Below are 12,990 nucleotides of genomic sequence, written 5' to 3'. Positions count from 1 at the left end.
TGGATTGAAACCATCCCGCTTTTTTTTGAATTCGGCAGAGGTCACCAACTTTGAGGGGCTAGGGTATGAAAGGTTACTCGCAGCATCCTAGTGGTTGGCGCATGGAGGGCACCGTTCAATGATCCCGACTGATTGCTACTCTGGATTCTTTGTGTGTGCCGTTTACTCGCACCCACGATCGGGGTGGGCTTTCTGGAACCTGGAACCTGACGTGAATAATACGAACATTTCAAATTCGAAATAGGCTAAAACTATCTCTCGAGACAGCTCCTACATCCTAGCCTGGCTAGACTACTTTCGACCGAGAATCTCTCGGGGAATGATCCAGAGAGAGATCTTCAGCGCTCTCCCTTAGCGTATGATTGGCAGCCATCAAACTTTCGCAGACTGGTCAAATACGATAGGGCTATCAGTTATTGATTGGCACAAGCCCAAAAGACCCCTCCCATATCCTCGATCGACAAAACCTGGGGGTTAAGAAATTAGCATATGTTGGAAAGGCATGAAAAGAAAAATACAAGCTATGAAAATCCAGTCTTCTTGTATTTTTCTGTTTTACTTGGTAAGAACAGAGGAAAGATATGAAAAATTTACTGATGCCAGGTGCTCTAAATATTCCTTTACATAAATTTCTATATGTTCCAATGGTCCGTTTCCATCACTTCTAGCTGAACAGGTTGTCTGTCCCAGGGCTGTTCAGCGGCCTTGTCCGCCTGTGGAACGCACCTTGAGTCCTTCTGTTAAAAACGAAGTTTTATTAAAGCTTCTTTATGCCGCTCATTGTCGTTATACATCTATTTCGTGCTTGATTTTAATTTTTGAATGAGCCTACCTGCCACCCGTTGTTGTTTTGCTATTTGGTTTGCTATCATCTCTTTTAAAATCACCTCTCTTATTAACAAAAAAAAAACTTATTCCTTTTAACTACAGCGCTCACATCAATTTCTAGAGGTCGATCACCTAGGCTTTTTGCCCCGCCAATTCGCTGCCAGAAAGTGCTTCTTTTTAGATTGATTTCTAGGGCTGGAACAAGCGTTACACCCCATAGACCCTGCCTTTTCTCGCAGGTGCTTCTGGACACCTTTTCCATCTAACCTCCCCCACGCCCATTGATTCATCCCGGCTCTTTTCCGACGCAGCATACTTGTTTCCGCGAATTGCGGATGCTTCCCCCCCCATAATTCCTCGTCTTTGCATATAAAAATTCGGTGCGGCACCTGGAAATGCACGAGATTTTAAGCTCGCTCGTGGCGAAGTAAATCATACGCCCCCATATGCAAAATATTTGCGCCCTTGTTATCATTTTGTTTTGCCAGACGAAAGGTCAGAGTTCAGGATCTTGGTGGAAATCGCATCCCCGGGTCTCCCCCCCGATCCACACCCTTACTTTTTGAGATTGGTTGCATGAAGCGCATGCTATTGCTCTCATTGCCGTTCACTATATTGACTTGCAGACAAGTTTATCGATCTTCGGACTTGAACAAGCGCACGGTGGGACCTTAGAGAGCCTGCTGAGAAGGATTCGGAGCGACCAATCATTTGCTGGTCCATTTCCACTGTCGCCCGACTGCCGCAAGGCTTGCCCCCTCGAATTTCTCCTGCAGTTTTGAAGCGCATTCTCTGGTTTATTGTCTTGGGCCTTTCCCGAAGTCAAAGCCACCTAATCGAGCAGCGCTTCCTTAACTAACCCTCGGCGGAATTTTGGCCTGACAAATGAATAACAGTAAGCCCATTTCCATCTGGTACAACTTCAAATACAGCTTGCTTGTGTGGATTATTTTGACCACCTCCCGCTGTCAGCGGAAGATCGTCCACGTTTTGCTGGAGGCCTTTTGCTTTACTTTCATTTTCATTTATTTCAATTTTTTTTTATAAATAAAAAATTTTCCGCTCTTAACTATTGATCCCTTTGATTCCATCGCTATTCTCCTCGCCCACTGCTTTCCCCTGCTCACTTTGTTATCTCTTCTGACCGATTCTCCCACCGATGCATGCTCGTGTAACCTAGCTACATCCGGAGATGCCCTTCTGCAATACCATACTTCATCCGTATCTATTTCATCGTGTTGTGTTGTTTCCTCCTAATTCTCACATGAGCCTTTATAAGGTCCAAACCTAATAAGAACATATGCAGCTTCACTTCTTCAAAATTCTTTTCAGCTTGACTATCCTACCACCTCTGAGAGCGAGTACGTCAGTACTGAACGAGCGTTCTCTGGAACAACTTCCTTCCCGACCGAAGACGTCGAAGCTGAGCGTCGGAGGACCGATTCACTGGGTCATCAACTGGCACATCCGAGTTCTGTACCCGTCACCAACGGTTTTAGGTACGCCGCACAACATTCTGCGGTACAAGATGTGCCGTAGGTGCCCAGATTTCTTTTAATTTTGACTGCCCTTGCATTCCCACACGCTCTCGGTGTTTGGCAACTCGACTGCTACCTCCCTGTCTTGTGTTTCATGCTACTTGAACTGTTGCCTTGCTTAGTTAGAAAGGCTGGAAAGACTTGCTGGCATCATATTATTATTATCCTGCTGCATAGCGATGGGTTGTTGACAACTAGACTCTAACCTCCCTCAGCAACCTAAGTCAGCAGACACTTCTGGAATTTATTTCCACTGATTATGCAGCTTTTTGTTCTTTATTTTAGTCCCTCACAGTGCTTTTTTGTTAAACTTGCTTTTATCAACACAATACACTGGTGAATCTGTGTCAGACTGCTAATGTTGGTATCCTCCTACTCCAGCTTTCATGCTGCACCAGGTCTTCTCCTGAGTCCGATTGAACCATCCCACCGGTCATCATCAACAAGCTCCAGCTCAGCTACTCCCTCTTATGCTTATGTTTCGCTGACAAACCCCGTCTCGAATACCGTGACTTCGGCAGAAAGCTTCTCTACACAGTCCGCTTACTCCCATACTACAAACTTGCAGTGGAATGACAGAATTGGTGACCTAAGATTCCAACGGGTACCTGCTCTGTAAGTTTACCCTCGTACTCTCCTCCGATTTTGTATACGCTTTCATGTTTCCAAATCTCATATAATATCAACTTCCTCATATAGTCAGCCTCCATCGGGCATGTCACCACCCTTGCAATCACAGGGCACGTTTGTTTCAGGGACTAGCGGTTTGATTCCAAGGGCTGATCCGTATTCGATCTCATACCCCATCGGTCGAAACACATATTCCTCTCCGCACACCACCATGACAGACATTCCCCGATACTCCCAATACCCTGCAACACGAACGGTTGATGTTCACTCAAATACCACATCGATGTACAACCACTTGATGGACACTTCACCTCGAGGTTGTCAGTCGAGCTCTGAGGCTCCCCCATTTCATGAGACCAACGTTCTTCATTCCGTTTTTACCAACAGCCATCAAACTATCAATCCAGAAATCCAAGCCAAGATACATAAGGGTTTCTTTCAGGTAGATGACAAGTGGACATGCTATCGTCGCAACTACTTTTCTGTATCTTGTTCATTCCTGCTCCGTCCATGGGCTCCCAACTCTCCTCTCTACGTCCAACTTCCGAACAATAACCCACAGAGCATTCGGTCGTTCGCCATGTCAATATCTGCTGTCGTGAATGCGCAGGAAAACGAAACACGGGAACTTGTTCAGCATACTCCAAAACGGGACAAGCAGTCAGAAAAGAAGCCAGGGAGAATTACTTTGCAACCACAGCAGCCGCCGTCCCTGGTATTAGCCCATGCGTCTTCAGTTGGACCTAATCATATTTCATTTGCCGCCCCCCCACATGCCTCGAGCATGCAGTTGGATTATGGGTCATCCTACGGAGCTGCTCAGCAAGCACAACCACCCACTTCTCATACATTTGAGCGTATTCAATTTCAAAAAGCGACTGCAAACAACGGAAAACGCCGTGCTCAACAGCAGTATTACAATCTGGTTGTCGAGCTCTACGCTGAAATTCCCACTCCAAACGGAGTCGATACTCAATGGGTCTTAATCGCCAAAAGATTGTCCCATCCAATGGTCGTTCGGGGTCGCTCACCAGGCCATTATAAAGACGGACGACGAGACAGTTCCGCAAGCATGGGACCAGATGGTGGCACTGGAAATTCTGGGGATGGTAACGGAGGGGGTTGCTTACCACCCGGCATGGGTCATACCCCACGCACCCATCTCTCATTAATGTCACCATATAGTACAAACCATCGAAATCCCGCTTCGTACAACTACCACCGCCTACCATCTACAGACCACTCTCCTCTAGCTGCAAGCCCCTTGATATCATCGCCGTCATCCTCACCCGATTATCACAATTATAACATGATCAGCGGTTCAATGGATCCACTCGAGACTATCAAAGACAATACAGCTGCAGGCGCCTATAGCGACCCAACTCTTACGGCCGTTTCCTCTGACTCGAGGAAAATATGCATTGAGCCTTCGAACTTGCGTTTGCATATGCCAAGTTACGATGACGACGTGACTGTCAAAGCCCAAGAGGAGCACGATGGATCTTTCAATGGAGCATTCGATTCTATGATCCCAACCTTGCAAAACGAGCATGAGGGCTCGAATCACTATCTAAAACGACACGGAACAACGAATTATTTGAGCCAGCCTCCAGGCCCCAAATTCGGTGGCTCCTACGCCAATCGCCCAAGTGACAATACATACGGACGGCTAGACTTAATTCACAATCCTCAGAGTCTCTGTTCTTGAAAGTCTTCGATGATGACGTTCATAAACCACGATAGCATAGCGTTCGAGAACAACTGCACTCTATGAACAGTTTGATTGATTTTCTTTTATCAACGCATTAACGATTTCCTTTTTCTGAGTTCCTTTCTATACTTTCCATTCGGGACCCGCAGCACACAATTAATGAGAATTGCTGCTAACAATGTTTTCCAAGTTCCTTCTGGAGCTTCTGGAGCTTCTCTCTCCCTTCCCCAATATGTTCTGGGACCTTGATAAGTTTTCTATTTGGTTTCATTATCTATACCGTTCATGTCATCACTTCCATCCAATGCCTGGCTACTCCTGATCCGAACTTGGTCCCACTGAAAGGGTTTTTTAATTGCTTCAGTGTAACACAAAGCCATCCTTTGTAATCAAGTTGCAGCGGAGTCCGGGCATAGCCAATTTCCAATACTAAAGGCCCAATCACACTGATGTGTTATAGCCCCCTTTTCCAAATGACTTGGTTTTTGATTTTGCACTAGCTCTTGTTTCTCCCTTTTGCTCTCTTTTTCTTCTTTTTCTACATGTTTTATTACGGATGGGAATCAAAAGTTTTCCCCAGTTGCGCTTCCTGGTTGTTATAGGACGAATTGCATTTGGAACGGCAGAAAGGGATTTCCTTGTATTTTTTTCTCTCTTTCTTTTTGCTGGTTTACAACCCCTCTAGTTCGTATTATTGGGCAAGTCAGAAGTGGATAGGGAGAAACAAAACAGGGAAATAAACAGAAAGTTACACAAGAGAATATGTACGGTTTTCGTGGTGGAGGGTGGAGGGTGGAGGGGATAGGGGGGGGGGGGGGGAGGGATAGTTGGAGGGGGATTGGAGTTGGAGGGGGAGTGAGAGAAGGGAGTAGGAGTGGGGAAAGAAATATGTTGTGCTCAGTGTTTTGAGTTCGTGAGTTTCGCTTTATTTTGTTTTTGTGGATTGGACTGGGAGGAGCTGGGGGCCTGACTGGCTTCGTATTGGAAAATGAGCACTTCTTGTGTTGACCTCGACAGACGCATGGGCATTCTCATGGGAAGCAAGAAGCAGAAATGTTGCTAGTTAGTTCGAAGTTCGAGTTCACGTTCATATGTGCTTTCAGGCTGCGACATGACAACATCCTTTTTTCACTCAATGTCTTTTCATATCCCTTTACAGCCCTACGCTACACCCTTTAAGACTGTCTTCGCTGCTATATGGACGTTGTAGTATGTATGTATGTATGTATGTATGTATGTACATGTGCATACATGTAAATCCGCTCGGGAGCCCCCTGAAACGACCACACGTGATTTCTTAAACCCAGGTACCTACCTCCAAGCACAAAGATATTCACCCCTTTTTTTGCTGGCGGGCAAAACTTTAGCCCTGTAAATCGTAGAAGAAGAGATAGGCATTCCGAAATTTCCAGCTGTCTACTAGTCATAGCATTTACTCAATCCAAAACCACAATCTAATCATATAAGAGTCTTTCCATCCTTCACCTTCTGTCAATTCTCACACAAAGCAGCCTGGATAAGTAGTTCAATAACCAGATAGTATTTTTCAGGGATAGGAAAGATCACTCGTGGGAGACGCTTTCACCTATGTAGGAACCCATATTGATTAATTCAATTTTTAGCTTTTGGTCGCTGCTAACCAGTCACCATCAAAATATCATGAACTGTGTTGGTATGTACGAGGTGAGCAGTGGCTACACGAAGCTCCGTGCCCGGTATTACATTCCCTTCATCATCCCTGAACTTCTCACGGTTCAAGAGGGAGGATCAGCACAGGACAATTAGGCATAAACAGGTAGATATATTGCCTAGGCCAACTCCAACTTGTCTTGTCAATTATCGTATTATTTTTCATTAGCTGATTTCAATTGCTCGGTTTCACAATTCGGGGCATTTATTGGCTATGGACTGCATCGAAAGCTGATGGGAATTAAAAAGAAGAGAAACTGTGTTGGATATTCACTTGGGACGCCGCATGGAGTAGACGGTTTGGGAGAAAACCAGGAAGCCAATCAATCACCGTTAAGGGAGAAGGTGGCAGTATGGAAAACGGAAAGGAAAGACAGTAAACCGAAAGGTAATTTGTAGCGGATTGAGACATCATGTAGTCAGGCGGTAATGCTCGATGGAGAGCTGTCAGAAGGACAAAGCATGAGGCGTAATGAATAGATCAAATTGTTAGACAGAATCAGGTGGTTGGAGGGAAGAATGAATATCCATGGACACTGGTAGCTAGGGCATGCAGGAATGATGCAAATCGAGGTAGTAAATTGTGTGTGTGGATGCAGTTCTCGCTGTTTTTGAGTTATGGAGAATATGAAGGCCGGTTTCGGGGAACTGACAAACTGCATTGGCTTCTTTTCTTGAAGTTATCTCAGGTATCTCGTATATACGTCCATAGACATCCCGAAAGACACTCTGTGGTGGTGGTGGTGTTCGGTGTCAAATGAGTGAGTTGGAGGGAGGCTTCTATCCTGTAATCGTGGACTGAGTGGCAGCAGGAAGATGAAGAATATCAAACCGTTTCGGAAGAGCCGTGAGGGTCGTAATATTCACGCACGAAGAAGCTCAATGCTAACCGATTTGCTTGATCGAATATCCGCTAAACCAGTGCCTTCGCTTTTGCAGGAATATAGTAGCCCTTTCGCCGATTCGAGGATATCAATGTGGCTTAGCCTGGGCAGAAGCAGCACAAGGGAGTACAAATTAGTAGCCAGGCTTGAAGAAGTTTCCAAGAATGAATGCAAATGAGCGTGAACAGCTGTTCCATTTTCCCGCCTTCAACACCCCGGCATGCCGTCGCCCTATCGTAATATTCAAGCGACCTTGGCTTCCCTATAGACACGAACATGTCCAATCCTTCACGATCACCAAGACTACCAGGTTTTTGAAACACATCCAATGCGATCAATTGGGTTGTACATTTTGAGGTACACAGCATCGGGAATGAAAAGGTATTTTATTTCAATCGAGATGCGATTCGACGATAAATCGATGATGGGTGGTCAGCAATGGAGGCGAAGGGAAATGATTCAAAAATCAAATGAAGCTAAAAACCGAAGCAACGTAAGCCACCTGCAATGAGAAAATGCATATCAACTTGCTTTCTCAACCCAATCCCTCGCTGCAAGTCTCAAATGAACTGATCATCAAATCTCCCCCCTCCCCTCCAGCTGCATTTCTCACTCCCTCGCTCGTTTCGGCCCTTGCGCCGGGTTCTCGCGGCCCAAATCCCCCAAAATCGGGAGTCCGCAACGACGCGATATGATATGCCATTTCGGCGATGTCTTACTCCACTCTTTTGTGTAATCAAGTCCCAAACCGTCCTCTAGCCCTCTCTCGGTTTCACGACGGTAGACCTTGAGACCTCTTCCCAGTCCTCAATAAAATCGAAAGAGAAAAAGAAAAGAAAAAGAAAGTAGAGGAGATCAGATCGAGCTCTCCCCGTTTGTCAACCGCCCAGACACATGGCGTCGACGCCTTGCCACCCTGATGATCTTTCAATGCACTCCTTATCAACTTCAACAACAGGAATGTGTGGACGTACATACGTACCACCGCACTCCCAAAAACCACCAGCAGCCCAAAAGGAATTAAATTAAAAAGATGAGAAGGAAGGGGTGAAAAACTTAATTCTTACAATCCATGTCTTCCATCTAATCAACGCCATTAACAGCATATCGGACAAACTCGCATCAGACGCACATCAACAGGCCAACACTCCTCTCCCACACCCATCCCCTGCCCCAGCCCTTCCAACCTCTTGACCATTCCCCAGCCATGTGGAAGCCGCTGTTTATATTTCTTTTGATTTTTTTTTTTTTTGATTTTTTCTTTATATTTCCCCCCCCCTCACTCCCGTATCTGCCGTTCAACGCTCGAAACCTTGATGGTCATCTTGCGCTCCAACTCCTCTTGTTCCTCCTTAGTTGGGACCATTCCTAAAGCCTCCTCGATTTTTGGAGACCACCACATTCCAAAAGTGGCGTAGGCCATCAATCCGGCTCCAAAGAGGAGGCGGGTGCGCGGGGTGAGGTTGCGATAGGAACTAGAATGGAGAAGAAATATTAATTAGGTTTGCTTCATTTTCAGCTTCTGTTCCTGGGGCAGAATGGACTTTTTTTTTCTTTTTTTTTTTTTTCTCCCCCCCTTTCTTTTTTCAGTTTCTTCTTTCATATGGGGGATTTCCTATTGATTGGCAAAATTAAGTAACTTGTGGGATTCTAAACATACCTCCAGAGCGACATTGGTAGGGAATTCTTGCGCTGGATAGAAATGATGACTTGCGGTTGAAGAAGTATAGTCGCGCAATGGGAGTGAAGCTTGGCGTTGGTTCGAAAGTGGTTTAGCATGGTTTAGCTGCTCACTCTCAAACCATTGAACATGGAAACTTGGGTCTTTTGTCGTTTTTTTTCCTTTTTTATTATGATTTATTTTTAATTATTGTATTTTTAATTCCTTAATACCAGAACCAACATTGAAACCTTCACCGTATAACTTTTGCATTTTACCTAAAACTATGTAGATATCGATAGAAAGACTATAAAGCTCTTGACCCTGCACCAAACACTCACTTGGACACAGCGACAGTTGAATAAAAAGACAAAATCATACTGAGATGGAACTTCATCCCGGGCGTCGGGTGTTCCCAAAACCTCAATTTCATCTGATATACACTCTGACTCTACCTCAAAAAAACACACAACTGTACTAACATATATATATTATTCCGCTATATAATTATATAATAAAAAGCAATTCAAAAATAACAAGCATGCAAGCAAATAAACAAAGAGCAAAGAAATAATCAGGTATAAACGAGAAATAAATAAATAAAAAAGGGAATATCAAAAAAGGCCAAAGCATCAACGACAAGACGGATCAAGATCATAAAGTTACATTCGAGCAGGAAAATAGGGTCAAAACGTTAAAGGAAAACCAAAAAAGAAGAGGGAAGAAAAAAAAAAGACAAGATCATACCCCTAAAATGGCCAGAGAAAACAGCAAGACAATTCTTTAACGAAAAAAAAAAAATAATCAAAAATAATCAAAGACGTACATACATTATATCGGATTAACCACAGGGGAAAGAAGGAGAATATTCAATTTCAGAGGGTGAGGGGGAGCGTGGAAAAAATTTGCAGAGCGTCAGGGCGGGAAGTAAAATGTACTGCGCAATCAAGTATAAACGTAAATGACAAAGAAAGCCAAGCGGTTGAACATCCAAAAGTATGCAAAATTCACGAGCGCACGAGCGGATGATCCGATGGGGCTTCCTAGATCGCAAATGTACATAGAGGCCAGCGCAATGGTTGGGAGATCAGACAGGAATAGTGGACATTGATGGATTTGGGTGGTATATATTAAAGACGGATGACGAAGTTGATCTGGATGCGTGTGCTCTGTTGCCCTGGCACATTCAATCGCCTACTCAGGGACGAAAGTCGTAGACAAACGGGGACGTAGCGATCGATCGATCGATCGAGAAACTAGGGTGGAAATGGAAGGAGTCAAGAGCAGAGCAGTTGGTTGTCTCGAGTTCAGCCCATTTACTTCCCATATGCACGTTCAATCTCCTTATGAAATTGGGAGGCGATCTTCCTTCGCTGGAGTTTCTGCGCAGCAGTGATGAAGCCCTGAATACGAATAAAAGGCTCAAGTAAGCAATGATAATTCTGTGAAAAACTGAAGGAAACCAAATGTAAAACGAAAAATAAAAGAAAATAACATAAAAACTCACATTTTGCGGCGTCCACTCCTCATCAGAGAGCACAACCCCCTCAATAATCTCAAACGGCTTCAACCCACCAGCACGACCGGCATTCTGCAGCTCCTTCAGGACAATAGCGTTCAATTTCTGATCGTGGACAAGAGCCTCCAAGCTACCCCCATGAATCCCGTTTGCCTTCGCTAGCGCAACTAGAGCAGGTTCTGCGGGTATAATAACCGCAACCGGCTTAGTCTGATCCTCCGCAGCATGCACCATGATATTGGCCACAACAGCAGCAGAGCGATAAATCGACTCTAACTTCTCAAGAGCAATGTATTCGCCATTGAGTGTCTTGACCAGATTCTTCTTCCGGTCGATGATCTTCAGATGGCCGTACTTGTCAAACTCGCCAATGTCACCAGTCATAAACCAGCCATCCTCCGTTATGGCGGACTTGGTCTCTGCTTCGTTGTCATAGTATCCCTCCATGACACTGGCGCCGCGAATCCACACCTCACCTTGCGGCGGATTGTTGTGCGAGAAGTAGCCAGCTTCGGGGAAATCAACGAGTTTGGCCTCAATGGATGCGGGGAGATCGCCAATTGCGTTTGGGTTCCATGCCATCGGATCGTTAAGGGCGCCCATGGCAGAAGTTTCGGTCAAACCGTACCCGTTAATCATCGGACAGAGCGTCATGGAAAGGAATCGTTGGGTATCCTTGGAAATCGGCCCTCCGCCAGTCAACATGATTCTCAAATGACCTCCAGTTGCTTCCTTGACTTTCTTGAAAACCACAGCATCCAGAATACCGGACCCTGGGAGGCCAGTGGACATTAGGAAGTTCTTGGCGGCAAGCCCTCCCCAGAAGATTCCCTTGATGAGTGCACCACCCTTGTTTACATTGTTAATAATTCCCTTCTTGACGGTTTCCCACACAGCTGGTACACCAACAAGGACGGTTGGTTTGAGTTCTCGGATGTCACCCTTGCAGTTCCGCACGGATGTGTCAGAAAGAGTTTTGGGGCTACCGTAACCCATGGTTCCACCCCAATAAAGACAAAGATTCTCGAACATAAATTCGAGTATATGTGCTTGGGGAAGGTAGGTCAGAAGAACGTCTGACGGGCCCAGGTAAGGTCCCACAATGACATCAACGCCGGCCACTATAAACAGGGGTTAGCTTGGCAAGCCTGGAGATAAAAGGTGACAGGAAAATAGGAAAAGCATGGTTGACATACTAGCAGCAACAATCGTGCTATGCTTCAAGGCCACACCTTTAGGGGGCCCAGAGGATCCAGAGGTATACATTACAGTGCCTGGAAAGTTACACATTCAAATTAGCGGGTGAATAAGCCATACCATATGGTATTTTGTCACTTACACAGGTCATCTGGTGTTGGTGGTACGGGGTCCACGGGATTTTCTTCGCCAAGTTTCCGAAGATCTTCGAAACTGATGACGTTGAGATCGGGGAAGCTAGCCTTAAGGCTGTCCACATCAGCTTGTTTGACTTCGGTTGCTGTGTCTATGATAACATGTTTAATGTCCTTTGCATCCTTCAAGACATGCTCAAGTGTGGGTAGGAGCACAGGTTCGAGGAAAATTGCGGTGCTGTGTGTCTGGGTAAGGGAATTCTTCAAGCCGTCCTCTCCCAATGAATCATAGGCAGTAACGATAGTCATCGATTGCGACGTAGCGCCTAAGGAAATGTTAGAAAACGAGAGAGTTGCCACAAAAAGAAAAAAAAAAAAAAAAAAAAAAAGGAAAACACAGAAGCTATGATGGTGCTTCGGGAGGAAAATTACCATGTGCAGTCGCCAACCAATGCACACTACATAAACACCAAGTTAGCATAAATGATAATCTGATTATCAAGGTAGCAAGGGAGTCTAATAAATACTAAACTACACTCACCTTGTAGCAGCAAACAGGTGGATCTTGCTATTCTTTTCCAACCCAAGCTTCCTGAAGCCCGCACCCAGCTCCAAAACAAGTTTCTCATACTCGATAAAGCTTAGATATGTGTATCCGCTTAGCTCAAAATACGTCCAAGCCTTGTCGACCTCTTGCTCGACGCCATCCACCATCTTCTTAACCTTCTTGTTCTCGACATGCGTATTGACTATCCGGCGCGATCCCACAGCTTTAGCGTTTCCGTACTGCTTCACGCTCCATTGGAGGTTCTCGTAGAGTGTGGAGATTTCTGGGCGGGGTTTGGTCAGAAGGCCATCCTTTGCGGCAGGGTGACGACGAGGGATGCTCTCCCCTTCAACCTTTTCGGCGCCGGGAACCTCGACGCTGAAGGGTGGCTTCTTGGAGATACGGGGCTGGAGGAGGAGGCCATCCCTTTTCGCCATGGTGAAGTGAATAGAGATGTGAACGGTTGTGAGCTGGTCAGAGATAACGACAGGGAGTTATGATGCGACAGTAATGTAACGGGTATCGTGAGTGAGAGGAAGGTCGCTGACAAGCAGCAAGGATAAGACAGCTATATAGCCAGGGACACGTCGTCAGAGCTCTCTGATTGGATTACCGCGCCTGAAAATGTTCTGTCCTGGGGCAGAGAGGTACAG

At 45.6% G+C, this 12,990-nt stretch overlaps 3 protein-coding genes across 3 annotated transcripts; 1 reads left to right on the top strand and 2 right to left on the bottom strand.

Annotated features, from left to right (window-relative positions):
- Nucleotides 1-2,128: 2,128 nt before the first annotated feature.
- PADG_00436 (uncharacterized protein) lies at nucleotides 2,129-4,704 on the top strand (the record flags this gene model as incomplete). Its single annotated transcript, XM_010757523.1, has 3 exons — nucleotides 2,129-2,349; nucleotides 2,748-2,981; nucleotides 3,066-4,704. 3 exons carry the CDS (start codon nucleotides 2,129-2,131, stop codon nucleotides 4,702-4,704), a joined length of 2,094 nt encoding a protein of 697 aa, XP_010755825.1.
- Nucleotides 4,705-8,559: 3,855 nt separating this feature from the next.
- On the bottom strand, nucleotides 8,560-9,059 carry PADG_00435 (uncharacterized protein; the record flags this gene model as incomplete). The annotated part of the gene is made up of 2 exons (XM_010758048.1): nucleotides 8,560-8,755; nucleotides 8,941-9,059. The coding sequence occupies 2 exons, from the start codon at nucleotides 9,057-9,059 to the stop codon at nucleotides 8,560-8,562; spliced, it is 315 nt and encodes a 104-aa protein (XP_010756350.1).
- Nucleotides 9,060-10,256: 1,197 nt separating this feature from the next.
- On the bottom strand, nucleotides 10,257-12,774 carry PADG_00434 (uncharacterized protein; the record flags this gene model as incomplete). The annotated part of the gene is made up of 6 exons (XM_010757522.1): nucleotides 10,257-10,343; nucleotides 10,448-11,580; nucleotides 11,656-11,733; nucleotides 11,799-12,116; nucleotides 12,223-12,248; nucleotides 12,332-12,774. The coding sequence occupies 6 exons, from the start codon at nucleotides 12,772-12,774 to the stop codon at nucleotides 10,257-10,259; spliced, it is 2,085 nt and encodes a 694-aa protein (XP_010755824.1).
- Between the last annotated feature and the right edge of the window lie 216 nt (nucleotides 12,775-12,990).

Source organism: Paracoccidioides brasiliensis (assembly GCF_000150735.1).
Source record: "Paracoccidioides brasiliensis Pb18 unplaced genomic scaffold supercont2.1, whole genome shotgun sequence".
Lineage (NCBI taxonomy): Eukaryota > Fungi > Ascomycota > Eurotiomycetes > Onygenales > Ajellomycetaceae > Paracoccidioides > Paracoccidioides brasiliensis.
Note: the sequence above shows the minus strand (reverse complement) of the source record. Positions and strands in the feature narration are given on the sequence as shown.